Source organism: Melopsittacus undulatus, chromosome Z, assembly GCF_012275295.1.
Source record: "Melopsittacus undulatus isolate bMelUnd1 chromosome Z, bMelUnd1.mat.Z, whole genome shotgun sequence".
NCBI classification, from domain to species: domain Eukaryota; kingdom Metazoa; phylum Chordata; class Aves; order Psittaciformes; family Psittaculidae; genus Melopsittacus; species Melopsittacus undulatus.
In genome coordinates, this window is record NC_047557.1 from 82,842,322 (window position 1) to 82,869,202 (window position 26,881).

General features: G+C 58.3%; 4 protein-coding genes and 3 non-coding genes across 13 annotated transcripts in view; 3 read left to right on the forward strand and 4 right to left on the reverse strand.

Annotated features, from left to right (window-relative positions):
• The window catches only part of VAC14 (VAC14 component of PIKFYVE complex), a 66,891-nt gene extending 65,439 nt beyond the window's left edge, over window positions 1-1,452 (forward strand). Inside the window, exon 19 of the mRNA XM_031051816.2 lies at window positions 612-1,452. Within this exon, the coding sequence (XP_030907676.1) occupies window positions 612-774 (163 nt within the window). The 3' untranslated portion in view covers window positions 775-1,452. The remainder of the gene's footprint in view (window positions 1-611) is intronic.
• Window positions 1,453-3,209: 1,757 nt separating this feature from the next.
• MTSS2 (MTSS I-BAR domain containing 2) lies at window positions 3,210-14,734 on the forward strand. Of its 5 annotated transcripts, none has more exons than XM_034073171.1 (15): window positions 3,210-3,332; window positions 6,746-6,807; window positions 6,913-6,986; window positions 8,725-8,809; window positions 8,966-9,057; window positions 9,132-9,206; window positions 9,746-9,754; window positions 10,225-10,382; window positions 10,464-10,571; window positions 10,646-10,743; window positions 11,175-11,385; window positions 12,086-12,160; window positions 12,344-12,520; window positions 12,618-12,783; window positions 13,778-14,734. In XM_034073171.1, the coding sequence occupies exons 1-15, from the start codon at window positions 3,264-3,266 to the stop codon at window positions 14,548-14,550; spliced, it is 2,232 nt and encodes a 743-aa protein (XP_033929062.1). In that variant the 5' UTR covers window positions 3,210-3,263; the 3' UTR covers window positions 14,551-14,734. The 5 variants fall into 5 exon arrangements, with proteins under 5 accessions (XP_033929062.1, XP_033929063.1, XP_033929066.1 ...); XM_034073172.1 differs by having other exon boundaries at window positions 11,178-11,385; XM_034073175.1 differs by having other exon boundaries at window positions 11,259-11,385.
• Window positions 14,735-16,855: 2,121 nt separating this feature from the next.
• LOC101870008 (C-factor-like) lies at window positions 16,856-19,320 on the forward strand. Its single transcript, XM_005152408.2, has 6 exons — window positions 16,856-17,010; window positions 17,450-17,501; window positions 17,748-17,935; window positions 18,019-18,177; window positions 18,296-18,406; window positions 19,164-19,320. The coding sequence occupies exons 1-6, from the start codon at window positions 16,873-16,875 to the stop codon at window positions 19,275-19,277; spliced, it is 762 nt and encodes a 253-aa protein (XP_005152465.1). The 5' UTR covers window positions 16,856-16,872; the 3' UTR covers window positions 19,278-19,320.
• A 1,405-nt stretch (window positions 19,321-20,725) lies between these two features.
• On the reverse strand, window positions 20,726-25,534 carry IL34 (interleukin 34). Of its 3 annotated transcripts, none has more exons than XM_034073177.1 (7): window positions 25,490-25,534; window positions 24,718-25,063; window positions 24,513-24,616; window positions 24,185-24,262; window positions 23,916-24,089; window positions 21,201-21,339; window positions 20,726-21,105 (listed from the first exon to the last, which is right to left on the reverse strand). In XM_034073177.1, exons 2-7 carry the CDS (start codon window positions 24,758-24,760, stop codon window positions 21,086-21,088), a joined length of 558 nt encoding a protein of 185 aa, XP_033929068.1. In that variant the 5' UTR covers window positions 24,761-25,063; window positions 25,490-25,534; the 3' UTR covers window positions 20,726-21,085. The 3 variants fall into 3 exon arrangements, with proteins under 3 accessions (XP_033929068.1, XP_033929069.1, XP_005152322.3); XM_034073178.1 differs by having other exon boundaries at window positions 24,718-24,900; window positions 25,490-25,533; XM_005152265.3 differs by lacking the exon at window positions 25,490-25,534 and having other exon boundaries at window positions 24,718-25,353.
• Window positions 22,075-22,145, reverse strand: TRNAG-GCC (transfer RNA glycine (anticodon GCC)). The gene has a single exon. It is a non-coding gene; the product is annotated as a tRNA-Gly (tRNA).
• TRNAG-GCC (transfer RNA glycine (anticodon GCC)) lies at window positions 22,892-22,962 on the reverse strand. The gene has a single exon. It is a non-coding gene; the product is annotated as a tRNA-Gly (tRNA).
• Window positions 23,538-23,608, reverse strand: TRNAG-GCC (transfer RNA glycine (anticodon GCC)). Its single transcript has one exon. It is a non-coding gene; the product is annotated as a tRNA-Gly (tRNA).
• Window positions 25,535-26,881: the final 1,347 nt, after the last annotated feature.

The window sequence follows — 26,881 nt, forward strand, 5'->3', positions numbered from 1 at the left end:
AGCCGGCTTTCATAACAGGCCAGCCCCAGCTGCCCCCTCCCCAAAGGGGACACCAGGGCCTCAAGAGCTGCCTATCCTCTGCCCATGGGCTCCTCTGTGACACCTGATGGGCATCCCATGGCTTATCCCCTCCTACCCTTTGTGCTGGGAACAGCTTTTGGGGATGACCATCCACTGATGGAGCTCCCCTGGGCTCCAGCCGTGAGTGCTCATCCCCAGAGGCTGTCCCCACTGCCACCACCTCTTCTCTGTGCCATAACACATGGATATTTTGTGCTTGCTTATAAAACCAGCAGGGAAACTGAGGGTCATGGCTCTGGCATCCTTTCAGACCAGTCTTTCTGTTTTCAGATGGAATGGGAATTCAGCATCTGTGTTGGAGTGGTTAAACATCCCCTGAGGGTCCTTTGTCTCTTCTCTGCTGTCCCAAGACCTCTTGGGCTCCATCTTATGTGTTAAGGGAAGGGAAATAGGGTCTTTGGGAGTGTTATGTACAGCACCAGCATTACTGGATTGTGCTGGGCTCAGCTTTTTCAGGACAAGCCCTTGGTACTGCCTGCATGCAAGAAACTTCTGCCTCTTCTCACTCTCACACTTCTTCCTCCCCACAGGGACAGCACCAAAGCAACCACCGGCCTCAGAAGGACATCCGTGTCCAACATCAACTACACAGAGCTGCTGCAACACTTTGAGAAGGTCCAAAACAAGCACCTAGAAGCACGACACCAGCGAGCCGGGCGGACAGAGCAGTTGGACCGGCGGATGGTTCTCTGAGCATCCCTGCCACAGCCACGGGGATGCTCAGAGGGATTAGGACAGGGACCAGGGGATACAGATCAAGGGACAGGGACACCAGTTGCTGGGCACTGGAGGATATGGTGGGTTTAATGGCAGAGGGAGACGGGTGAGCATTCAGCATGGGGCTGGTTTTCCTACCTGCTGTGTGGGGGCCATTCAGGCTGTGCCCAGCTTCTCCCATGAGTGGCACAGTGATGTGGGGATGGGCTGCAGCAGGAGAGGGTCAGGGGAAAGCACCTCATCTCATGCAATAGGAGGAAACTCCCCTTTGCTTTGCTAATGCTTTCCCTGTGACTGTCAGCTGAGCACCCAGGCTCCTGCCAGCAAGACCAGAGGAAAAGGAAGGGAAGACGGGAGCAAGCCGTGGCCTCTTGCCCTGGAAAGTCAGCACAAGGGGCCACCAGCCAGCTCTTGCCAGCCCAACTTCCACCTTCCTGATCCAAGACAGTGCTGGTGGCTGCTGGCAGCATCCTGTGTGTGGCACTTGGTCCTCTTCTTGCATCATGCGCCCTCCCCAACTCCCCAGTTCTTGGCACAGATGACTGCACAGCCTTAACTCCCAGGGAACAGCAGTGACCCCCATTGCACCCAGCCCAAGACTTGATTTATTGTTTCTACATTAAGCTCCCCATGATCAAATAAATTAGCAATGCAGAGCTGGGCTCCCCATTATGGATCTGCTCCAACTGGGAGGCATGGAGCATCTTGCTCGATCCTGTGCCCCGGGCTGGCCCAGCCCTGCCACGTTGGCTCGCAAGTGAGCCGGGCTTCTCCACCTTCTCCTCTTCCCAGCAGGAAAAAGAAACCACTGCCGAAATTCTTCCAGGCCATGGTCACAAAACCACAATGTGGTGACAGGCATTTTCCTGGCTTCCTTCACGCTGTCCTACAGCGCTGAGGGACCAGCAAGTGCCAGAATGCTCCATTTTGGGGGGTCACCAGTGCATCCCTGGTGTGTTTCAGGGCCTCACCTGATCCCAGGGAAAGGGGGGAGTTGGAGGAATTTATGGAGTTTTTATGGCTCCTGGCCTGTTTACAGCAGAGCCGGGCACTTGCAGCGGGTTTCTCAAACAGCCCTGCACCGGCACTGGTTTGGCTGGGATAAAGACATTCCTGTCATTCCCAGGAAAGAGCTTTCCAAACCCAGTCAAGGCAGGTTAATTTTAACAGCCAGCTCTTCAGGATGGGTGAGTGGTGGCTTCCAAAGCCCACCAACTGCTCATGGTGCCATTGGGGCATCCCTGTGGCATGGCCCCAACTGCTGCCAGATTGCTGCTGTTGTGGAACAGGGCTGCTGCTGGCCCATTGCTGATGGCGGGATCATGGCTGCTGAGCAGCCTCTTTCCATGCTGAGGGATAGGGTTTATGGGGAGAAATTCCAGCCAGCTGCCAGAGTGCAGAACCATAATCATTTCCTTATGGGTGGCCCTTGACCAGCACTGGCCAGAGCAGTGTAAGGCTGCCAGGGCATCGCTGGCAGTCGGTTGGGGCTGCTTTTCTGGCTGGAGGGGAAATAGGTGGCTTAGGCTAAGCCTGTAGCCACAGCTGAGCATTGTTTCACTGTGAGGTGCACTAAAGTCTTTCGGGGCTCAGCCTGACACCCCAGTCCCAGGAGGTGTGCTGGCAGGCCACGTTTCCCACTCTTATTATTGGAGTACCCAAGATGTTTCAGAGGTGCCTGTAATCACCCCCTTGTGTTAAAATGCAGTGTGCCCCAAGACATTTGGCTACAGCACACCTGGGCATGTGCTTTCCCCAGGGTAGGGAAGGCCGTGAGGGTCAAACAGCCCTTGGCAAGAGCAAGAACAGAGCCCCGAGCATCCCATAGCGGTACCAATGTTCACCCCAGGCCCAGCATCCCCAAAAGCACCTCGGGGCTCTCACGCTTCCCACTCAGCACCCTCACAAACATCCCTTGGGCTTCCTCGGCTGCCCTGCGAGCAAATCTTGGTGCTGCCCCCCTGCAGTGGCATTGCACCCCGGGCACACCGCCCCACAAACATCCCTCGGGGCTCTCCCAGGAGTCCCCGGAGCACCGGACTCCCGAGCATCCCTAGAACTTCCTTCGAGCATCCACCCCACCCCGTTCCCCGCAGCCTCAGCACCCCACGGCCCCGCGTCGGGCAGCGCATGTGCCGCGCACAGCCCGCCCCGCTCCACCCCCGCCGCTGCCGCCGCCGCCCCGGGGGCGCCGCTTCCCCGCTCCCTGCTCCCGTTCCGCTCCTGCTCCCGCTCCGCTGCCGCCCGGGGGTGGCCCAGGGGGGCGGCGGCCCCGCTCAGCCCCGCTCAGCCCCGAGGCGGAGGGCGGCGATGCACGGCACCGCGCCCCGCCCGGACCCCCCCCCCGCAGCCGCCGTTCCTCCCCGCCACAGCCCGAGTGCCGCCCGCCCCCCGCCGCCGCTGAGCCTGGCCCGCGGCCGCGGCCTCCCCCGGCGGCGCCGCCCGCCCCGGGCTGCCGCAGCGCGATGGAGACGGCTGAGAAGGAGTGCGGAGCCCTGGGCGGCCTCTTCCAAGCCATCATCAATGACATGAAGGTACGGACCCCCCCCCCCCCTCCGCCGCCCCGTTCCGTAACAGCGCGCCCCCCAACACCTTCCCCCAGGCTCTGCTCTGCAGCACCGAGGTGGGGGTCGCGGACCAGGGTCGGTATCGGAGCCCCACAGCAGCCACACATCGGGTGTCGGAACCTGGCTCTGGGTGTGCTGGAGCCCCACGTCAGCCCCACACTGGGCATCCGCACCCCGCAATGGATATCGGAGCCCGTGCTGAGGACCGCAGCCCCGCATCAGCCCCCGTATCCGTCACCGGGTATCGGAGCTCCGTGCTGGGGATGGCAGCCCCTCATCAGCTCTATATCCATTATCGGGTATTTGAGCCCCACATCGGGCGTCGGGATCCCACATCAGGTGTTGGGCTAGGGCCCCACATCAGCCCCATATTGAGTACTGGGGCCCTGCCTTGGGCATCGGGCCCCGTGCTGGGCATTGCAGCCTCATATCCGTCCCTGCATACCAAAGCCCCATGTTGGGAATCTCAGCCCTGTATCCATCCCTGGGTATCGGGCCCCTGTGTCAGCTATCAGACCAGGCACCGCTGCCCCATGACGGGTACTGCTGCCCCACATCAGGCATCGTGTTGTACCCGCTCCCCAGCTTGGATTCCTGCAGGACCCACTGGGGTTTGCACCAATGGAACAAAAAGGTCCCTTGGCTCCTCCATCCCCTTTACCAACCCGGGAAGGGGATGTCGCCTCCACCCTCCGTGGGAGCAGGATGGGGCCAGGTTTCAAGAGAGCCTTTTTTGTTTATTTTCATGTCCAAAAGGAAAATAAATAATAAATGCAAGGCGGGGGGGGGTCGGGGGGGAGGGGTATTTTTGCCTGGGGAATGAGCAGGGAGGAGGAACCAGACGGGTTTCATCGGGGGGGGGGGAGGGGGGGGGATGGTGGTGTTAAATTCCTGCTGCCAGCCCCAGCAGTGGAGTATGGCCCCAGTCATTTTGGGGGATGCAAAAGCTCTCTTCCTCCTCCTCCTCCTCTTCCTCTCTTCTCACTGCAGCCCAGTCCAGACAATGCTGTCATTACCAAAGCAGAGGAGGGGGGGATGATAAAAAACATAAAAGCCTCACTGAGAAGGAGATTAACCCCTTCGAGGGATGGCCGTGGCTCCAGCAGGGCTGGACCATAGATCAGGGCTGGGAGAAAAGCCCTTGAGAGAGGAAGTCCCGGCTCACCCTGGTGTGCTGGTGGGGAAGGGTGCTGGGGTGCTCAGCCCTTCCAAATGCCTTCACCCCGGATGAGCCCCAAAGCCCCAAGGGGGAGCAGAGGAACCCCGTGCCTCAGTTTCCCCATTCTCCTGCTGGGCTGTGGAGAGGATGAACCTGTCTGGAACTGTTGCCAGTGCCATGAAGTGACGTGCCCAGCCCAACTGGGATGCAATTGGGTGGTTGTGCCACAAGCCCCTAACTGGAATGCCAGGGGAAACCAGGCTGGATTCATTTCCACACCATTTGTAGGTGGGAAAGATGAAAGAAAGGCAATGAAAAGGAATAAAAAAACCCTTAGGTGCCACTGGCTAAGTGATGGTGGCACCTAGGGATGCACTGTCTCCATCTCCCAGCCACATGTGTGCTGTGGTACAGGTACTGTGGGATGGGGAAGAACCCCCTACCCAAAGAGCTGTTGGCACTGAACAGCATGTTGAGGTTCCATGCCCGGTCCCGTTGCCTTGGACATGAGGGCAAAGGGACCTTGTTTTGGTGGCCAGTGGCTTTTTCAGCACCCATCGGCCTGCACTGGGGAGGGCTCAAGCAGAGAAGCTGGATGGCACTCCCCAGTCTGGCTTCATTCTTGTCACTCTTCCAGCAAGCTTAGCATCCTTTTCTGACCTTGGCATGACCTTGTCTCTGTTGTCCTCATTCCTATCCTCCCACTCAGCATCACAGGGTACTGGGAATATCACAACCTGTACCTGCATTAGGGATGACCCTCCGGTCGCCCTGCCCAGGGTGACCAAGGGCTGGTGGCCCTGGAACGGTGGCAGTCCTGGGGAGTCAGAGCTGAGCCAGGGTGCTGCCACAAGTGACACATTAAATGACTTCTTCAGCCCCCTTCTTCACTGACTCATGAGGAAATGGGGGCTTTTGTGGTCCCCAAAAACCAAGCTTGGGTTGGTCCCGTGCCCCTTTTGATGCAAACTCTGTCCCCAAGGTGCCCCCAGGCTGGGCTCCTGGGGGTGTGTGGTCACTGACATCCTGCAAAGCCAGCTCTGGTGGCTGCCCCAGGGGTGTTTGGAAGTCCCCACCATTGTCATCAGATGGTGGCACTCGGGAGGAACCAGGATGGTGGCACTGGGATGACAGCACCGGGACTGACCTCGCTAGGATGGCAGCACCAGCATGGCCTCGGAAGGATGGTGGCTCCAAGACAGGCCTCACTGGGATGGCAACACTAGGACATGCCTCGCTGGGATGGCATCAGGATGGCCTCAGTGGGGTGGTGGCACCAGGACTGGCACTGGGATGGCTTCACCAAGACAGCACCAGGATTAACCTCACCAGGACCACACTGACTGGCCTCACTAGGTTGATGGCACTGTGGTGGCCTCTCCATATGGCAGCACCAGGATTAGCCTTGCTAGGATAGCACCAGGACTGGCCTTGCTGGGATGGCACTGGAGCTGGCCTTATGGGGACTGGCCTTGCTGGGATGGCACCAGGATGGTTTTGCTGGTGCTTGCATCTCCAAGACACCCCTGGGACTGGTCTTACTGGGACTGGCCTTGCTGGGACAGCATGGAGATGGCCTTGCTGAGATGGTGGCACTGGACAGTCCTGGGATGGCCTCACCTCAAAGGCACTGGAACTGGTCTTGCTGGGGTGACCTCACCGTGATTGCATTAGGATGGCCACACCAGGACAGCACTAGGGTGGCCTCCCCAGCACCTGTGACCTGTCCCCACAAAAATGCCGATTCACAGGGACACCAGAGCTCCCTTCCTGCCCCATTGGTCCTCATGAGCTCAGGGTGCCAGGGACTGGAGCTACTGACTGTGGGGCTTGAGCTCTCCCTGATGGTGATTGTGGCCATCACTGCTCTGGGGGATGCCAAGGTGCTGGAGGGCTCTGCTCTGGGCCTGGCCAGGGTCTCAGATCTTGCCTGCGCACCAGCTCCTGTCCTCCTCGCAAATTTCCAAGCCCATAAGCTGCCTTGACTCTTTTGAGGAACAGATCACCCAAAATCTCCATGGTCTCCATGGTCTCCACAATGTACATGGCCAGACTGGAAAGGGAAAAACACACAAGAGGAAAAGAGTTGTGCTCAGCCTTTATTAGCCATCAGAGAAGCTACACCTAGCCAGGCACAGCCCATCTCTCTATAATGGTGAAAGTAAAGAGTTTCAGGAGGACAAGAAGCTCCAGCTTTCACTGTCACCTTCCCTCCTTGCAGAGCTCCTACCCCATCTGGGAGGACTTCAACTCGAAGGCCACTAAGCTGCACTCCCAGCTCAGGTGAGTCACTGGGGAGGACACAGGACATAGAGTCCCCCCATCCCTATGGGCACATCCTGGGGTGCCCAGCGCCTGCTGAGCTCGCCCCTCGCTCTCTCCTCCCAGGACCACAGTGCTGGCCGCAGTTGCCTTCCTGGATGCTTTCCAGAAAGTGGCCGACATGGCCACCAACACCCGAGGTAGGGTCCTCCTGCCATGGGGTGGGTGTCCACCAGCTTGACCAGACAGGGGGACGGGTGAGGAGTGTCCCCCATAGGGGGTCCCCTGCCCATGTGGGTTGGGTGTGCTTCAAGCAGCAGCTCCACTATCCATGGAGGTATGTTCAGCCTGTCTCCATATGAGGAGCATCCTCTAGGAAGCAGGGTGGGAAAGATGGACTGCAGCTGAAGCTGGTCCATGGGCAATTTAGCTGTATTTTCTAGTGGGGCTCATTTGCTCAGGGGGAGATTTGGGGTGGCACAGTGCCACGCCATGGTCCCCTGCACCCATCTCTGCCCCTTGGGGATGCACCCAGGGCTGAGCCACCCTCCTGGTGTCCTTTTGTCATCAGGCAGGGTGGGGGCCCTGGCTGCTCCAGGGAAGGGGAATTGTATGGAGATGTAGGAGCCCACTGCTTCAGGGACGAACCCCAGCCCACCGGGGAGCTGATGTGAAGAACTGAGGCTGCAGGCAGACCCCCCATGCTCTATGGGGTGGGGGGCTGGACCCCTGCACCCTCTCCAGGTGCCTGCTGATGATGAGGAGCCACTTCCCACCATTTGGCTCCTGCCAAGCAGATGGTCCTGGGCTGGTTTGCAGACTGGCGGCATCCAGGCCATCTGGAGCTGTGCGAGGAGGAGGAGGAGGCAGCAGCTTGAGCTGGGATCAGCTTTGCCTCCAAACCCACTAGCCTACTGCACCAGGGCGATTAGGGCTCCCCTCCAGCCCAGACACTAACAGCAAGGGGGGGGACAGAGCAGGGGATGATGGGGACAGTGTCACGGGGCACCCTGTAGAGTTGCACTGGGTGGTGGTGTTTTGGGGACATCCCTGCTATTTTTGGAGGTGTAGGAGGCAGAGCGTTGGCGTGGGGAAACTGAGGCACGGCTGGAAGCCTCACATGCGATGGGCAGCACGTGGGAGAATCGGATTAGGAGCAGCAGGAGCAGGGATAAGAGCATTAAGGCTTGGATTAGGAGAGCACCCCAGCACAAGAGAAGGCCCTTAGCCCGTGGGCTCCCCATTCCCATAGACTCGGGGGTGTCCAAAACTCCTGCAAAGGATGGGACATATCTCTGAGGTTTTCGGAGGCAGAGAAAGGCAAAACATCACTCCTCAATTTGCACCCAAGGGTGTGGGATTGCAGCTTTTCCTGGCATTCGGCAACAGCACTGCCACCATGTGGCCATTCTTAGGCTTCAGAGTTAACAGCGGTTTCACCTAAAAGGGATTCTCCTGCTTTCAGTCTCTGACAAATATCCCTCCAGGGGAGCCCTGATTCCCTCTTTATATTCTGGATAGTGCCTGGAGGTGAGGAATGTGGCTGGGTGCCTGGCACTGAGCTGGGGACAAAAGCTGGTCCCAGAGCTTTGCTCCCAGCCAGTTACTCGTTCCATGTCTGGCACTGGTATCTCACCCCTACCTTCCGTGTCCCCCCCAGTGCCAAATTTGAGACAAACCAGGAAAAACCAGGAGCAGATTTTAATTTCAAAGCCGCAGGATGGGGTATTTCATGCTTTACTGGATGCTGATTTTTTGATTTAGTGGATTATGACAGGGAAAGCAAGCCACCCCCAATCCAAAGTGTCCCCAGAGCCCAGTGTATCCCAGCACTGGTCATCCTCACTGTGAGCCACCCTGCTCCCAGTATTGAAACTGGTCTGTGACTGGTGTGGGGGTCTCCCCTGCCCCTCATCAGCAGTGTTTCGGTCCTCCCAGGTGCCACGAGGGACATTGGCTCTGCACTGACCCGCATGTGCATGCGGCACCGCAGCATCGAGGCCAAGCTCCGGCAGTTCACCAAGTAAGCGGGCCCGGGGCATGGGTGACACGAGTTGGCCGGGCTCAGCACTCCCTCAGGACATGCTGGATGCTGGCTGGACCTGGAACAGGGGGCACGGTTCCCCCTCTCCAGCTCCACTGCTCTTCCACACTCTCTGCTTCCCTCTCCCTGCTCCAGCGCCCTCATGGAGAGCCTGATAAACCCATTGCAGGACAGGATTGAGGACTGGAAGAAAACTGCCAACCAGCTGGACAAGGACCATGCAAAAGGTAGGAACTGTGCTGGTGGAGGGCTGTCTGGTCAGTGGGGGGGCTCCTCTCTGACTGCCCCCATGTGCTCACAGAGTACAAGCGAGCCCGCCATGAGATCAAGAAGAAATCCTCCGACACCCTCAAGCTCCAGAAAAAGGCTCGCAAAGGTGAGGGGGCCTCCTGGGGTGGGGGTACCCCCACCAGCCCCTCCGCAGCACTCAAGGCCAGGGTGGGCATCCCAGATGCAGCACCCTGGCTGCCAGCTGGGGGTGGGCATTAGGGGGTCAACCCAGTGGTTGCTTTGGTGCTGTCCCTGTGTGGAGGAAGAAGTGTGAGAGTGAGAAGAGGCAGAAGTTTCTTGCACGCAGGCAGTACCAAGGGCTTGTCCTGAAAAAGCTGAGCCCAGCACAATCCAGTAATGCTGGTGCTGTACGTAACACTCCCAAAGACCCTATTTCCCTTCCCTTAACACATAAGATGGAGCCCAAGAGGTCTTGGGACAGCAGAGAAGAGACAAAGGACCCTCAGGGGATGTTTAACCACTCCAACACAGATGCTGAATTCCCATTCCATCTGAAAACAGCATTCTGAGAATGGGGGGTGCTGGCATGGCCCAGGGGGGTGGGAGAGAGATGGGGGCCCTTGGCCTCTTTTCACACGTTTTCTCTGTCTCCTCTCTTCCCTCCCCTCCACATCCTTCCTGTAGAGCTACTTGGTAAGTGAACCGCTGCCCCCCTATTCCGGCCCCTTCTCTGCTTCCTCATCTGCTCCCCCCATTGGTGTCCTTGGGGCCGGGTCTGCCTCCATCCGTCCATTCATCCACCTGTCTGTTCCACCTTCCACTACCTGTGCTCCCCCTGCCCTGCTTTTAGTTTAGCTTGCCCCCCACATCCCAGAGTGATGCCAGCCCACTGTGGTGGCACCTCAGCAGGTCCCCTGGTTTTAAGCACCAGGGAAGGGGACAGGGTGACAGAGGACCCTCCCTCTGGGGTTGCTGTGGCGTGAGGGTGTTCCTGAACCCTCCTGGGATATGGGCACAAGGGGACCTGTGGCACCCACTGGGATGTGAGGATGGGGTGATGTCTCCCAGCTGGACCTGGGAGGTGTCCTTGGCTTGGCCATGGGACCCCCAGCAGGCTGGGGGGTGCCAGGTGAGCCTGGCATTGATGGTACCATGTCTCACAGGGAAGGGGGACCTGCAGCCCCAGCTTGATAATGCACTGCAGGATGTCAATGACATGTACCTGCTGCTGGAGGAGACGGAGAAGCAGGCAGTGCGCAAAGCCCTCATTGAGGAGCGGGGTCGCTTCTGCACCTTCATCACCTTTCTGCAGCCTGTGGTGGTGAGCACAGGGGTACAGGAGGGGCTGGTAGGGGATATTACTGCCCAGTGGGTGCTGAAGCTCTCCCTTGTCTGGCCACAGAATGGGGAGCTCACTATGCTGGGAGAGATCACCCATCTGCAGGGCATCATCGAGGACTTGGTGGTGCTCACCGCTGAGCCCCACAAGCTGCCACCTGCCAGTGAGCAGGTTAGTGTGGGGAGACTGAGGGGGACAGTGGGGAGGAGCATCTTTGGGAGGCTTAAACCCCATCCTTCCTGCAGGTGATCAAGGACTTGAAGGGCTCTGACTACAGCTGGTCCTACCAGACCCCCCCATCCTCACCCAGCAGCTCCAGCTCCCGCAAATCCAGCATGTGCAGGTATGGTGGGGTAGGCTCCAGCCTGCTTTGTTAACCCTAGAGGGGTAACGATGCCTTTGGGGGTGTTCATGGGGCGTATGTCCACCTCCACATGTCCATCTGGTCAATGTGGAGGAAACAGGATGTGTGTGGTGTCACAGCTGGTGGGGCATCCCTTCTCTCGGTTTTCGGGATGATGTGAGCTGAGCAGGGAGGGTCTGGAAGCAAACATGTCACCATTGGCAGCTCTCCCCTGCCACTGGGGGACCCCAGAGGAGAAACGGATGCCCTATGAGGAACCTGTGCCTCAGTTTCCCCAGGTCGGGTGAGGGGCAGTGTGCTGGGTTTGCTGCCTGGGGATCCCACCACTTCCAAACCTCCGTCTTAAATTCTCTTTTCCTTCCTTTGTGCTCTGCACCGGTGTGTCCCTGACCTCGCGGTGTCCCCCCCAGCAGCGTTAGCAGTGCCAAGGGTGGCGTGGCGTGGCCCGGAGGGGCTCAGACCTGCTCACCTAGTTCCACCTATCGCTACCGCAGCCTGGCACAGCCGCCTGCAGCCACCACTCGCCTCTCCAGTGTCTCTTCCCACGATTCTGGCTTCATCTCCCAGGATGCTGCTTACTCCAAACCACCTTCCCCCATGCCCTCGGACATCACCAGCCAGGTACTGAAGGGGAGTCAGAACTGCCCACCCCTGTGCCTCAGTTTCCCTTTCTGCTGGGTGCAGTACAAGGGGCCGGTGTGTAGGTGATGGGACCCCAGATGTGTTTCCAGCTGCACAGGCATCACAGGAGATTGATATTGGGAATATCAGAGATGCCTGCCCTGCTTAGGTATGCAACAGACCACACTGCAGAGAAACCCCATCTGTGACCCAACCCCCAGGGATGGTGCACAGGTATTCCCCGAGGGGACAGGGTATTTCCCTCTCACCCCAGCCCCATAGTACCCAGTTTGTGCCAGTATCCCTTCAGGCAGCATGGAGCAAAGCTTCCCATCACCCTGCATCCTCCCCAGTGCCAAGGATACTCCAGGATCCCCTAGCACCCCTGGGAACTGCAAATCCCTGGTGCTACCTGTGCCACCTGGCTGCCTTGCACTGCCTGCCTGCACTAACCTGGCATCTTTAATATGGCAAGAGCTCCTGGGGATCCCAGAATGACCACTGGCTCTATGGAGCTTGGCATGAGCTGAAGCTGAGCATTCCAACCCTGCTGCTGCGTCAGATCCTGCTCTGCTGCCATAGGGGAGGTGGCCTTGGTTGCCTGGGGAAGCTGTGGGTGCTTCTCTAACCTGGGCCATGGCTCTGGCTGTGCTTCCTAACTACCTCTTCTCTCCCACTCTGATCACCACTTGGCACACAGAAGTCCTCCAGTTCAGCATCCTCAGAGGCCTCTGAAACCTGCCAGTCAGTCAGCGAGTGCAGCTCTCCCACCTCGGTTAGTTCTTGCTCCACCACACCTTGTGGGGTTCGGTCTCCAGATCCCCACTGTGGGGCAGAGTATCCTGGGCAGCACACGTGGCTTGGGGGACACATTGGTGTATGCCCCTTCCCACCCTGCCCCACTTTTGGTTCCCAGTCCCAGTTTCATCAGCATCACCCCATGCCTTGGCTATTGCAGGACTGGTCCAAGGCCAGCCCCTACGACCAGCCGGTGGTCCCAACACTGCAACGGCGCAAGGACCGCGTGGAGCACCTGCGGGAAGCTGAGATGGGCTTACCCACCGGTGGGTACCCTGGCATCGTTAGTGAGGATGCTCCCAGACCCCGGATGTCCCCAGCTACCATTGCTGCCAAGGTACCTGATCCTTTGGGGACAGCACAGATGTAGTGTGCCTTTGGGAGGCTCTGAAGAGAGAAACCAGGATGCTGATGGTGTCCCCTTGTCCCCTCAGCATGGGGAGGAGGTGTCCCCCGCCGCCAGTGACCTGGCCATGGTTTTGACACGGGGGCTGAGCCTGGAGCACCAGAAGAGCAGCCGGGACTCACTGCAGTACTCCAGTGGCTACAGCACACAGACCACAACCCCGTCCTGCTCTGAAGACACCATCCCTTCCCAAGGTATCTGGCAAGGGGCATCCAGGGCCACCCAAAATGGCACCCAGAGCAGGGAAGGGGACAGCACATGGTTTGGTGATCCTGGGGTACATCTGTGTGTGCTGGGTGCCATAGCATCAGACTGGGTCACATCACATGGGAGCTGGTGGGTGAAGATTCAATGGGGGGGGATGCTCAATGTGTGGCACAAGCATCATGCCACACCTTAACTGCAGTTTCACCTGGTTATTTGGGTGAAATTGGCTACTGTTGTGCTGAGCAGTGTAATAACAGGTAGCATCACAGCAGGGTGATGGTTTGCAGTGACATGTTTGTGCCCAGCACTTGAGTACAGGTGGAGACGGTGGCAGATGGTGGGTGATGGCAGTGGAGGTCACAGTTGGAAATCAAGTAACCACAGGGATCATGTGGCATAGTGATGGCTGAGCCAGTTTTGGGCATGTGGTGGTTGGCTGTGATTATGTTGTGATGGCAGTGGTTGGGGTGTTGTGATGGTGATGGCTGGGTTTGACTACAGTCATGTGGTGGAGATAGTTGAGGCCAGTTGCGATGATCGTGGCTGTTTGTGACCATGTTAGGATGACAGCAGCAGGAGCTGGTTGTGATTGCATTGCAATGGTGACAGTTGGGTTTGGTTGTGATCTCAGTGCGAATGATTGGGTTTGATTGTGATTGCCCTGTGCTCATGGTGGTTGAGTTTGATGATGATTGGGTTTGATTGTAGTTGCCCTGAGATGGTGATGGTTGGGTTTGATGATGGTTGGGTTTGATGGTGGTTGCCCTGCAGTGGTGATGGTTTGATGGTCAGCATGTTGTGCCAGCAGTGGTTGGGACAAAAGCAGTGATTTTGTTGCAGTTCATGGCAGTTGAGTTTGGTTGTGGTTTTGTTGAGATGGTGGTAGTTGGGGCTGGCTGTGATTGCATTGTGAAGACAGTGGTTAGGCTTGGCAGTGCCACCACCCACCTGGCCACATTGACCACACTGCCTCCACCCCAGGCTCTGACTATGACTGCTACTCAGTGAACGGCGATGTGGAGTGTGATCCCCAGAGCGACTTTGACAAGTCCTCCACCATCCCTCGCAACAGCAACATCGCCCAGAACTACCGGCGGATGATCCAGACCAAGCGTCCTGCCTCCACTGCCGGGCTGCCCAGCGGCACCAACCTCCCGGCCGGCACCACCCCAGGGGTGGCCACCATCCGCCGCACGCCCTCCACCAAACCCTCTGTCCGCCGTACCCTCTCCAACGCTGGCCCCATCCCCATCCGACCCCCTATTGTCCCTGTGAAGACCCCCACGGTGCCTGACTCCCCTGGCTACACCGGCCCCACACGGGTGGGCAGTGAAGAGTGCGTCTTCTACACCGATGACGCCTCACCAAACCCCCTGGATTTTGCCAAAGCGTCACCCAAGAGGCTGAGCCTTCCCAACACCGCCTGGGGCAGTGGGGCCATGGAGATCTCTGTCTACCCCGGGGCTGGCCAGCACCTCTCTGCTGAGGAAGAGGAGGACCAACAGTTGGCTGCCAACCGGCACAGCTTGGTGGAGAAGATTGGTGAGCTGGTGGCTGGTGCACATGCCCTGGGTGAAGGCCAGTTCCCTTTCCCCACTGCCCTTGCGGGGTCCGGCCCTGGTGAGGAGACCCCTGCGCCCCCCCCAGCTGCCTCCATGGACCCCCCAGCTGAAGACATGCTGGTGGCCATCCGGCGTGGGGTCCGTCTCCGCAGGACCGTCACCAACGACCGGTCGGCCCCGCGGATATCGTGATGATGTGCCCACCGAAGCCGATGGACCCCCATGGGGCACCTGCTGCACCTCCTGGGACACCCCCCATCGGCACCTGCTGCCCCTCCTCACTGCCCGCTTCCTGCTCCTCTTTCTCTTCCTTCCTTCCCCTCGGCCCTTTTCCTTTCTTTGCATTTTTCCTTTGCTTGTTCTCTCTTGGGCTCTTTTCTGGCTCTTTTTCTCATTTTCTTCTTTTATCTTCTTTATTTTTTTCTTCTTTTCTCCTTGTCTCTTCTTATTCTTCTCTTACTTGTCTCTTCTTTTCCTCTCTTGCTCTTTTTCTATTTTCTTCTTTTCTCTTTTCTATTTTCCTCCTTTCTTCTCTTTCTTCTCTTCCTCCTCTTCTCCTCCTCTTCTTGTCCTCTTCTTGTCCTCTTGTCCTCTTGTCTTTTTCTTCTTCTCCTCTTCCGCTCCCTCCCCCTTCCCCTCCCCCTCCCCCTTCCCCTTCCCTTCCCCTTCCTCTTCCTTTTCCTTTCTTCTCCTCTTCTTCTCATCTTTTTCCTCTTCCTTTACTCTTTATCCCTTCTTTTTTTCTTCCTTTTTTTCCTATTTGTTCCCTTTCCTTTTCCTCTCCTTCCCTTTTCCCCTCTATTTTCCTTTTATCCTCTCTCTTTTTCTCTCCTCTCCCTGTTTTCTTCCCTTCACTCCCTGGACACAGGCGGGTGCCCCAGCCCCAGGGCCACTGGGGCCACGGCAGGAGCAGCACCAGGAGCAGGGGGGGGCTTGTCCCTGTCCCAGTCCCATTTTGAGGGGGCAGAAGCAGCAGGGAGGGGGCTGAGGGGGGATGTGTGAAAGGGTAGGGGGACAGCGGGGGATAGGCACTACAGCCCCTCCAATTTGGAGGGACACCAGGACACAGCTGAAGATGCCAAACCCCCTCTTTCCCCCCCCCAGAGATCACTGGGGACCCCCCCCAAACCCTCTCCCTCTCCCTCAGCACCCACAGACCCTGTGCAGGGTTCTGCTGAGGGAGCTCTGGGGGGCAGGGGGGGTTCACCCAGACCCCCCCAAAGCAAAGCAGCTGGAGGAAAGCACAACCCCCCCAGGCCCCGCTGTACATAGTCCCTGACACCCTACTGTCTGTCGCATCGCAGCCCCCTTTTCCCTCCCTTAGGAATATCTATTTAGTTCCCACACACACCACTTCTCCTGCCCAGAACTGCTGATGCCAAGTGAGAAATGTTTGGGTTTGGGGGAGGGCGGAAGGGAAGTCTCTTATTTTGTACAGAAAACACAATTCCTTGGAAAGATAAAAATCCAACCTGTCTTTCGACTGAAGTAACTTTTCTGGTGCTGTTGTTAACTTTGTCCTTTCTCCTTTTTTTTTTGTTTTAATTTATTTCCCCTCTGTGTTCCTGCCTCTGCCGCCGCTTCCCCCTTCCCCATCCCTCTTACAGGTTTCTTTCTCTTTCTTTCATTCCCTCTTTTCTTTTAGTTGGGGATTTTTTTTGTGGTAATTCCCCTCTTTTCCACCCTTTTCCCCCCCTCCCCTCCCCCAGTTTCCATAGTCACTGCTACACGTAACGAATGCACTGTGAAGATTCCAGTATTAATAAAGGTTGTACTGTAATTAATAGCCTCACCTGCGGTCCTGTGGTACTCTGGGTCGTAGGAGGTAAAGGAGGAATGTCCCATCACCTCTTGGTTAAGGGGAGGTGGGTACTCTGGTATATGATGGGATGAGACATGCACATGATCAGGATGATGGAGAAGAGAAGCTGTGCAGAGACCTCATAGCAGCCTTCCAGTGTCTGAAAGGGGCCTACGATGATGCCAGAGAGGGACTCTTCCTCGAGGAGTGTAGTGAGAGGACAAGGGGTGATGGGTTTAAACTGAAACAAGGGAAGTTCAGGTTAGGTATAAGAAAGTCCTTCCTCTTACATTCTTAGAAGATATATCTTCCTTCTTATGTCCTTCCTCACCTCTTGTGAGCATGGTGAGTCTCTGGCACAGGTGGCCCAGAGAAGCTGTGGCTGCCCCATCCCTGGCAGTGTTCAAGGCCAGCTTGGACGGGGCTTGGAGCAACCTGGTCTAGTGGAAGGTGTCCCTGTCCATGGCAGGGGGTTGGAACTGGGTGAGCTCTGAGGTCCCTTCCAACCCAAACTGGTCTGGGACTCCTTGATGTGTGGCCACCTGAGAATGCTGAAGAGCATCCCCCTGCTCCAGACCCCCAGGAGATGGGGTGCAGGTGGTGTCCCACCACCTCCACCCATCCCAGCAGCACCCGCGTTGCCACCTCCCAGATTACAGAGGCCTGTTGCCAAACCTTGCCAGTGTGGCACAACTGCTGCATCGAGAGAGGGGATGGAGGAGCTCGGTGTGGGCAGCGTCCTGCTCACCGGCTGTGATGGGGGCCTGGGCCTGGGGCTGCTGAAGGGCTTGTTGGAGCAGCACAGACCACCTCAGCACATCTTCGCTGCTTGCCTGGACCCCCAGGGGAAGGTAGGGAGGGTGCTGGGTGGGGGGAAACAGGGACAGCTCTGGGGTGAGCTGAGAAACACAGAACCTGGAGGTGCCACCATCCCCACCAGGCTTTGGGGGGCTGAGCATCAGCATCTTGCACTGTAACTAGCATGGAAAAATACACATTCATATGTATTTAATTTTTCTCCTGTTGGCATAGAAGTGGTGTGTGGTGCTGGGGTCTGGGGATGCTGGCAGTACCCCATGCTGGGGACATCGCTGCCAGGGGGCTTTGAAGCTGCTGGGCTCAGCTGGGTGAAGGGAAGCAGCAAATTGCCCCATACCTCTCCCACTGGGGCTTGTTGGAACCTGTTGCCCGTGTCATGCCGGTCCACCCAGTTCCCATCCCAGCATGGCATGGGGGCCACCCTCCTGATGAACTATCCTTCCTGACTCCCCCACTCCTTTCTCCCTGTAGGCTATCAGTGAGGTGGCTTTGGGCAACCCCAGCATCATGGTTCTGCCTCTAGGTAAGTGCCAGGGCAGGAAGGGGATGAAGGGAATGAAATCTCTTCGGATCTCTTCTGGCATCTGTGGGTGGCTCTGAAAAACATCACCCAAGCAGGCGGATCCCTCTGTTTGGCTGAGCCCAACCAGGTCACTGCAGCAACTGGGAGAATTCTCAGTGGTCAGGAGTTGTCTCCTGCCATGTCATACAGCATCTTGACTGAGACATGACCACTGGCTCATCCCTAAGCTCTCCTGTTCCCTTGCAGACGTGACGGATCCCAACAGCATCAAGGCAGCGGTCAGGAAGGTGCAGGAAAAGGTGGGAAGCGCTGGCCTCAACCTCCTGATCAACAATGCTGGCACCACACGTCGCAGCACGCTGGCCACTGAGACGGCAGAGAACATGACCCTTGTCTACACCACCAACACCATCGGCCCCCTGCAGATGAGCCAGGTGAGGTCACAGGCCACCACTGCCCCAAACACTGGGAGTGGGGAGGAAGAGGACAGTGATGCCCAAGCACCCATCCCCTGCAGGCATTCCTGCCCCTGCTGAAGGAGGCAGCTGAGGCTGAAGGGCAGCATGAGATGAGCTGCAGCAGAGCTGCCATCATCAACATCTCCAGCATCCTGGGCTCCATCGAGGCAGGGGAAGCTTGGGAGGAGAGGCAAGACATCTGCTACCGCTGCAGCAAGGTACCACTGCTGAGGGAATGGGGATGAATCTGGGGATGACTTCCTGTGGGATTCCTCCAGACACACTGGCCATGGCACTGCCAGCCCATAATGATGGTGGTGGGGTTGTTCCCACCAGGCTGCTCTAAACATGCTCACAAAGTGCCTGGCCCTGGAGTACGGGGGCAGAGGGATCCTCTGTGTGTCCGTGGATCCTGGTTGTGTGACGCCTCCGCTGGGACAGGGGATGGTGAGTGACGGGAGGTACATGACTACCCTGGCTCAGCACAGTCCCATCAGCATCCCTTCCTGAGGCATCCTTTCCCAGGGCCTCCCTTCCTCAGGCATCCCTTCCCACGTTCTTCCCTTCCCATGGGTATCCCATCTGATATGCATCCATTCCCAGGGCATTCCTTCCAGAGGCATCCCTTCCCATGGGCATCATCACTTCTTGGGGCACCCCTTCCCATGGGCATCCCTTCTCACTGGCACCCCTTCCCTGGGCACCCACCCCTGCACACACCCTCAGTCCCAGGGGAACTGTACAATGGCAAAAAAGGGAGAATTTCAGGCTCTTCCCCCCAAACAAGCCAGTTTCTTTTCTATTTTTCACTTCCCATCCCAATCTGAAGTCAGCAGAGGGCACCCCAGCCCCGCACTCAGCTCTGGTGGGAGCAAGGCACACAGGGTGCTGCTTCCCCAGCACCCCAAATTCCTCCTCCCCTCTGACAGTACCAAGGGGAGGCTGGAGCTGAGCAGAGTTTAAAGAGAGAATGAATGAATCACTTTTTGTTAGGAACCATAAGATTAACCTCCATCCTTATAACACCCAAATTACAGGGACGCTTAATTTGTGCAAAGCTGCATCCCTTGGCTACTGGAGCATCTCCAGCCTTTCCCAACCTGCCCCAGCCAGAGCTGGCATCCCACTGCAATGCATGATGCAGTTTGGGGTGCCAGGAGGGGGGCTTGGGGTCATTTTTTATCCTACGCTCTTGAGTCCACAGGGCCCGGTGACAATGGAGGAGAGCGTGCAGGGTGTCCTGCGGCTGCTGGCGAGGCTCTCAGGCACTAGCAACGGCACCTTCTGGGACTGGAGGGGGCAGATCCTGCCCTGGTGAGAGCAGCACCCTGTCTTGGTGGACACTGATCTCAATAAAGTGAATTAATTGCCATTTCCAGGCTCTCTCTACATCTGTAGGGTGAGAACACGGACCCCCTACTTGGGGGTGGGAGCTGCAGTTGCTGCACCTCCAGGGATGAAGAGCTGGACCAGGGAAGCAGAGGGGAGTATGCTCCAGGAGTGGTCCTGCATCCTGATGTCAGGCTCTGCTGGGACATACCTGAGGCCAAAGAAACCCTTGGGTATCTTCACACTGCAACCCCATTCTGTAGCCCATAAGCCACATTCACTGGTGGCCTGAGCACATCCCAGACAGCCCCAAAACCACAGCCATGGGGCAGCCTTACTGGAGCTTGGGTCTCTCCCTGCTGAGCCTGGCTCCCCCAAGACCAGTTGGCATTTCTGTACCCACCATGAGGATGCTGACAGCTTTACTTTTCCTGCTGGTTCAAGGCCAGCAAAAGCCCTTCCTTTTCCAGCATCTGTGGGTTTCACAGCAGGAGCATCTTCCATGTCCCTAGGGATGTCCTTTGGAACATCACCCTGAGCTGACCCTGTCTGCATCCCTCCCATCTCACAATACTTCATGAAACCCTGCAAACAGGCTCCAGTGCCTCGTCATGTGAGTACATTTCCATAGTGGGTCTCACTTGAAATATTTTAAGCCATCCCTCGAAAGAGGGACCGGAAAAATAGTGTTGCAACATCTCAAGCAGGCTGGACACACAGGGCTTTGGCAAGCCTCGAGCCCAGCCATTTGCCATGGGGATGCTCTGAGAAGCCTGGCTGGGGTCATTTTGCTGGGGCAGTTTCAGTTTTCCCACGCCGGAGGAGCTGTTCCCATGCTTGGTGGGAATGAGCACGAGGTGGGAGCTCAGCCCTGGAGGCTTGGGATCCCTGGACCACCTGTGAGATATTTGTTAAGGCCAACAGGGGTGGGCAAGGTGATCCGTGTAATTAAAGCCCTTTCTCAAGCAGTGGACTATAGTTGGTGGGTTTTATATGAGCTCTGCATGGGTTTTATATAAGCATGAACCAGCATGAAGAGGGGGATGAGGAGGAGGAAGACACTGCTTCTGCTCATGCTGCAGTGCCCACAGCCTCATTTGCATGCTCTCACAGACCTGTAAGCCTAAGCAGCCCACAGCCAGGAATACACCAATTAAGGGCTCTAATAGCTGATTAAGGTAATTAATGAAGCTGGGAAGGGGAAGGCAGCTGGTCAGCCCTCAGCCCCTCTGGCATGCTGCCTGCACTGTGCCACCAAGGACAACAAACAAATCCAGATGTTTTGTTCTGGGGAAGTGGCCGGGGCTGACAGAGGCATCTCTGCAGGCAATGGCTCTGGAGGTCCCTGTGTCAGGGAAATATCTCCTCTGCAAAGCCAAGGAGATATTGTTATCCAAGGAGATAACACCCCAAAGAGGAGGCAGTGGAGGCAGCTGGTGTTGTTCTCTGCTGGTCCTTTATTTTGGGTAAGATTGGAGGATCCTGGGACCTAATTGGAAGCTGTAACGCTAGAGAATTAACTGGTGTTTAATGAAAGCTGAGGGGAAAATACAAACCGAGAGAAACTGGGCGATGTCCAAGCCCCCCAGCCCACACCCCTGCAAAAGATGCCTGGCATTTTGGATGGGGTCAACCCCACGCTGTGCACAGTCCCACAGTACTGGAAGGGGTGGTGTTTTCCCCCATTTTTATCCTTCTTTGGGAACACAAAGAGGATCTGCTGCGGAGGCAGAGCAGAAGCAGCATCCCAAGCTCTAGGGCAAGGAGAAGGCATCGAGCAAGGGGTCCTCTGCAGCTTTAGGTGGACTCCCACTGACCTAGGCAGAGAAGATAGGCATCAAAACATGGGACAGGACCTCAATACACACCACCTCCATTTCTCACGGTCTGTGTCTCCCCAGTCCCCACTCACAGGGTGCCCCGTAAAGCATCCTCATGACCTTGAGGCAGTTGTCCAGCAGTGCCTTGGGGCGCACGGCTTTCCTCCGGCTCTCCACACCCGCGTTGTGGATAAGCTTCACCAAGTCGGCCACTACCGCTTCCACGTCCGACTGCAGGAACAGGCAACCGAGACATAACCATGGTCCCACCACAGGGACATCAGGATACAAAAGCTGCAGCTGTTGCACTGGCCGGGGATCGAACCCGTCGTTCCCGTGTGGCAGGTGAGAATTCTACCACTGAACCACCAATGCCAGATGTGAAGCAGCCCCCATACCTGACCCACGAGCCCCCCAAACCCAGTGGTTACAGCAGGGACAGGCACTGCAGCTGGGACACCCACTTCCATGGAAAGGGAACCCCAACAGACAGCTCTGATGCTGCCGGGGCTCCAGCCATGGGACCACCTCTTCCTGCTGCTTCAAACATCACCTCCAGAAAGGGGAGGTTACCGTTAGCCATCAGAGTTAACACTAACAAGAGTAAAATTCACTCTCTTCTAGGAGGTGCTGCAGAACCTGCTCCGCAGCACAGGAACGCAGCCCCAGGTAGCCCCTTTCACCCTGGGACAGGGCCTCTCACCCCAACCAAACCAGGAAACCATCACTGCCCTGAGCCAGGGGCACCCACTGCCACCATCCCAGGACCACTCACTGACACCAGGCCCTGAGCATCTCCCTGCCACAGGAGTCAAAATGAGCTCCGTCAGCACCACGCACACACACGGGAGCACCCGGGCTGTGTCAGGGGTGCCCCTGGATCCACTCTGGGTGCAACCCAGGGAAACCTCCAAAAATCCCCATGGTCTCCAGACAGGAACACAGGGGTACAAAAGCTACAACTGCTGCATTGGCCGGGAATCGAACCCGGGCCTCCCGCGTGGCAGGCGAGAATTCTACCACTGAACCACCAATGCCAGATGTGTTTTCCCCCCCACACACCTGCCCCACGACCCCACCAAACCCAGCAGCGGTGGCTGTAGCAGGGATAGGTATTGCTGCTGAGACACCTCCATCCACAGACAGCTTGGATGCTGCCTGGGCTTCAGCCATAGGACCATCACTTCTGCTGCTTCCCACATCACCTCCACCAAGGAGAGCTTGTCAATATCCTCCAGAGTTAACAGCAGAATGGAAAGACCGTGGAGGGGCTGCAGAACCTGTGCCATTGCACAGGACAGCTCAGATACACTTCAGGCACATGCTGGTGACCCAGCTGACAGGCCACAGCCACCCATCACACAGAGGCAGCTGCCTCCAGGGTGCAGGACCACCCTCAGCCCCGAGCAGCCCCCATCACCCTGGGAGAGGGCCCCTCAGTGCCACCAAGGTGGGGACACACTGACTGCCCCTGAGTCAGGGTGACTCACTGCCACCCAGCAGTACCCTGTCATTGCCACCAGACCAGGGACACTCACTGTCATTGAGTGAGGGATGGAAAGTGCTGCCAGCCCTGTGTCTTCCAATGCCCCTGACAAGGGCCCATCCCTACCACTAAGCTCCCTCACACATCACCACAAGAGTCAAAAAAAACCTATCACCAGCATACACCAACGAACACGGGAGCACCCGGGCTGTGGCCCAGAAGATGTGCCCCAGGAAAAACACCATGGAAATCTAAAGGTCCCCCACAGGAACACAGGGGTACAAAAGCTACAACTGCTGCATTGGCCGGGAATCGAACCCGGGCCTCCCGCGTGGCAGGCGAGAATTCTACCACTGAACCACCAATGCCAGATGTGCGGCACCCCACAGACCTGACCCCCGCCCCCCCCCACCCCGAATCCAGCACCAGTGGATGCAGCAGGGACAGGCACTGCTGCTGGGACATCCCCTCCATAGAAAGGGGACACAACAGACAGCTCGGATGCTGCCGGGGCTCCAGCCAGGGAACTCCCTCCTCTGCTCCTCTCAGAACTATTCCACCAAGGGGAGGGTGTCATTAACCTTCAGAGTCAAAAGCACAATGGGAAGACCTTGGATGGGTTGCAGAACCTGCTCTATGGCACAGGACAAAGCAGCACCAAGCATCACCCATCACCCTGGGCCCCTCAACCCACCAAGCAATCACTGCCCTGAGCCAGGGGCACCCACTGCTCCCATCGCAAGACACCTCACTGGTACCAAGCCCTGAGCATCTCCCTGCCACAGGAGTCAAAATGAGCTCCGTCAGCACCACGCACACACACGGGAGCACCCGGGCTGTGTCAGGGGTGCCCCTGGATCCACTCTGGGTGCAGCCAAGGGAAACCTCCAAAAATCCCCATGGTCTCCAGACAGGAACACAGGGGTACAAAAGCTACAACTGCTGCATTGGCCGGGAATCGAACCCGGGTCTCCCGCGTGGCAGGCGAGAATTCTATCACTGAACCACCAATACTAGATGCACACTGTTCCTGAGCGCTGCTCCATGGCTTGCAATCCAGCGTGCCAACCTCTGCTTCCAGCAGTTCATCTATGCCAGCTCTCTGACAAGACCTTTCTGCAGGGAGGGAGCTATGTGTGCCCTCCTGAGTTTTCACACCCGCGGGTGCACTGTGTGTGCATGTACCCCACATCCATGCCCATGGCATGTATCTGCGTGCACAGGCACTGGGTGCTCACAGCACCCCTGCAACAGGTATGTAAGGCCACATATGAGTTTCTGTCTGGTGCTGGGGTGCCATAGGGGCCCAGAGTCTTCCCACCTGCCGGTACTTGCTGTACTCCTTGCCCAGGGCATCAAAGAGCTGGCAGAGCTCCTGTGTGTACTTCCAGGATGGGTGCTTCTCTGGCAGCACCTCATGGATCCGCAGCACAGCCTGGGAGCTCACATGGAACCAGAGGTACCGCAGTGCCACTTCCGACACTGTCCCATTGCGCTGGGGGAGAGAGGGTGGCCTGGGTGAGACCCATGTAGCTCTCGTGGGCCCCCAGAGTGTCCCCATCATGAGGCTATCCCCTGCCACCTTCTTACCAAGCGGGTGATATTGGATGGCCGCAGCACCTCCTCGTACTGGACCTGGACCGTGTAGTTGATGGGGAAATAGTGCTTCTGGAAGGGCAGAGAAGAGCTCAGGGGCTGGCAGGCTGACAGGGGAACTGGTGCAAAAGCCCTTTGACATGGTCAACCCTGGAGATGCACCTTTGGGCACTATTTGGCACATGTAGCTCCTGGTAGAAAAGCCACCCCTAGCACTTAGTCACTGTAGCAGTGGGTGCTGCCTCCCATGTCCCCACATCCCTGGAGTGAACTGGGATCCTGCAATGCCATGTGTTCACTCCATCCCAAAACTGGGGGTTACCATGTACTGCAGGCGCATCTTGTACTGCAGCTTGTCCTGGAGCAGGCGGGTGAGCTCGCATTCGCCCAGCGCAGTGGCCTCCATTCCCAGCACAGCCAAGACCCCTGGGCAGCCAAAAGCAAGCAGTGTCAGCCCCCCACCCTGGGGACACCCGCTGCGGTGACCCCTGAGGCCACCCCCATCCCTGTCCCCAAGCTGTACTCACACAGGATGGCCGTGTAGCCCTGCTGCATGTTGACAGTGGCCATTGGCGGAGCCCTGGGCTGCGCCTACATGGCCGGGGCTCACCGGGAGCCTCCTAGGCAGCGCTGTACGTGGTGGGGGCACGAGGGACGGCTGCAGGCCCCGGGTGCTGGGCTGCTTTCCAGTAGCCCCGGCCGGTTGCCCCCTGCCATGGATGGGGGGTTAGTTCCCCTTCCCGGCAGTCCCCGCTGGCTTCTCCTCTCTGGCTGGCTGCGGGGAGGCAGCAGGTCCCGGGGCCATCGCAGGGTGCCGGCAGGGATGCGCTCCGGGGGGATTTGCAGGACACCCCCTACACTGCAAGAGTGGATCTGGGGGGAGAGAGCCCCGGCTGCAGCCCCAGGGAGGGCACCGGCTCCGGTGCCCGTGGAGCCCTACTTGCCTGTGTCCCATCACCCGGGGCAGGGCTGGCCCCGGTGTCACGCCCTGGAGGGACACACACACAGCCCAGCCCCGTTATCCCAGCAATGAGTTCCTCCGGCCTCAGCAGATGCTCAGCGGAGGAGCGCTCAGGACGGGGGTCGAAGCGGCCACCTCACGCCGTGTCCCCACGCACGGACGGGGGGCACATGTCACATCCCCACAGCGTGTCCCGCACCCCGCAGCGCAGCCCCAAGCCTGCTGTGTCCCCACGCAGCGCGACGCGCTCAGGAGGCCCCTGCGGTGCTGCCGCACAATGGACCCGTCCCCGCGCTCCACCCCCGCGTCCCCTGGCAGCGGGGTCCCCGCACACCCACCTGGCGCGGCGCGGGGGGCGCCGGGCGCAGGACGCGGCTCCCGGCGGGCGGCGGGGCCGTGCCCGAGCTTCCCGGGAGGCGGGCGGGGGGCGGCGGCGCCGGGAGCGGGCGGGGCGGCTGCCGGGGGCCGGCGGGCGGGGAGCGGGGACAGAGCGACCGCCCCGCACCGCCCGCACCGGGACTCGGCCGCCACGGCCCGGCCCTGGCCTGGGGGTGCCCGGGGGTTGCGGCCAGACCGGGTGGGTGCACGCGGAGGGGATCCGACGAGCTCCATGAGTCCCCCCTTGCGCCGTGGGGAGGAACCAGCTGCACCCAGTGTGGTGCTTCCCGGGTGCTTGGCTCCCTCCTGGATGCCCCTGGGGTGCTTGGTTAACCCAGGTTGGTGTCCCCGGGGTGCTCAGCCAACCCTCCTAGGTCCCTTCATGATCCTTGCGGTGCTGGGCTGGTCTCCTGAGTGCCCATGGAGGTTTGTTAACTCAGCCGGGTGTTCCCGGGAGACTCAGTCAACCCTTGTGGGTCCCTCTCTGTTCTTCGGGGTGCTCGGCGCCCTGCTGGGTGCTCCTAGGGTGCTCGGCTAACCCAGGCAAGTGTCTCCAGTGTATTCAGCCAGCCCTGCGGGGTCCTTCTCTGCTCTTTGGGGTGCTTGGCTGCCCGGCTGGCTGTGTCCCTGGAGGGCTCGGTTAACCTACCTGAGTGTCCCCAAGGTGCTTGGCTGACAAGCAGGGGTACTTGCCTAACTACATTGCACGTCCCTCTGCTCTTCAGCCTGCTGGCCAGCCATGCAGTGCATCCCCAGGGTGCTCTTCCAACCCATTTGGGTGCCCACATGCTCTCTCTGATCCACCACCTCCCGAAGATACTGGACTGACTACTGTGTCCCAGAGTGCTTGCTGGGCTGGGCACCCATAGGTGTGTTCTGGGGCACTGAAGTGGGCATCAGCCCAGGGTGAGGGTCACACCACATGCATTAGACCAATGGGAGAAGGCCTGTGGGCTCCCCAGCAGTCTGCAGGCCAGCAGGCACACCCCCCTGGCCTGTGCCCCCACTGACTTCTCAGGATGCTAGGAGCAGGGGATTGGGGACATGGAACACGGAAGCCCTTGGGAGAGGTGGCTGCCTGTATGCTCAGGGCTGACAGGCATCCAGGGGGTCGGGAAAGAGAAACCAACTATCAAAGAGCAGGTCAGTGCTCCCAGGGAAACGCGTGGGAAGGAATGCACTTGTGTAGGCAAGGAGAGTGCACTGGGATTCCCCTGGCACCGAGTCAGGCCACTGAGACCACACTCCTGCCAAGTGTCCCTGGGGCCCAGCTGGCACCCAGGCATGGCCCTTGCTCCCTCCCAGCTTTGTGCTGGGGGCAAGATGCTCAGATCTGGCAGGGAAGGAGCTGG

What these genes read in the sequence shown, in the direction of transcription:
- MTSS2 (XM_034073171.1), top strand. Translation starts at nt 3,264, where the DNA reads ATGGAGACGGCTGAGAAGGAGTGCGGAGCCCTGGGCGGCCTCTTCCAA. An exon ending in CATGGCCACCAACACCCGAG is followed by an intron (nt 6,987 to 8,724) that starts GTAGGGTCCTCC and finishes CGGTCCTCCCAG; the next exon opens with GTGCCACGAGGGACATTGGC. An exon ending in GGACAAGGACCATGCAAAAG is followed by an intron (nt 9,058 to 9,131) that starts GTAGGAACTGTG and finishes ATGTGCTCACAG; the next exon opens with AGTACAAGCGAGCCCGCCAT.
- IL34 (XM_034073177.1), bottom strand. Translation starts at nt 24,760, where the DNA reads ATGGCCACTGTCAACATGCAGCAGGGCTACACGGCCATCCTGT. An exon ending in GGGCTACACGGCCATCCTGT is followed by an intron (nt 24,617 to 24,717) that starts GTGAGTACAGCT and finishes TTGGCTGCCCAG; the next exon opens with GGGTCTTGGCTGTGCTGGGA. An exon ending in GATGCTTTACGGGGCACCCT is followed by an intron (nt 21,106 to 21,200) that starts GTGAGTGGGGAC and finishes TTCTCTGCCTAG; the next exon opens with GTCAGTGGGAGTCCACCTAA.
- LOC101870008 (XM_005152408.2), top strand. Translation starts at nt 16,873, where the DNA reads ATGGAGGAGCTCGGTGTGGGCAGCGTCCTGCTCACCGGCTGTGATGGG. An exon ending in CATCATGGTTCTGCCTCTAG is followed by an intron (nt 17,502 to 17,747) that starts GTAAGTGCCAGG and finishes GTTCCCTTGCAG; the next exon opens with ACGTGACGGATCCCAACAGC. An exon ending in TCTGCTACCGCTGCAGCAAG is followed by an intron (nt 18,178 to 18,295) that starts GTACCACTGCTG and finishes TGTTCCCACCAG; the next exon opens with GCTGCTCTAAACATGCTCAC.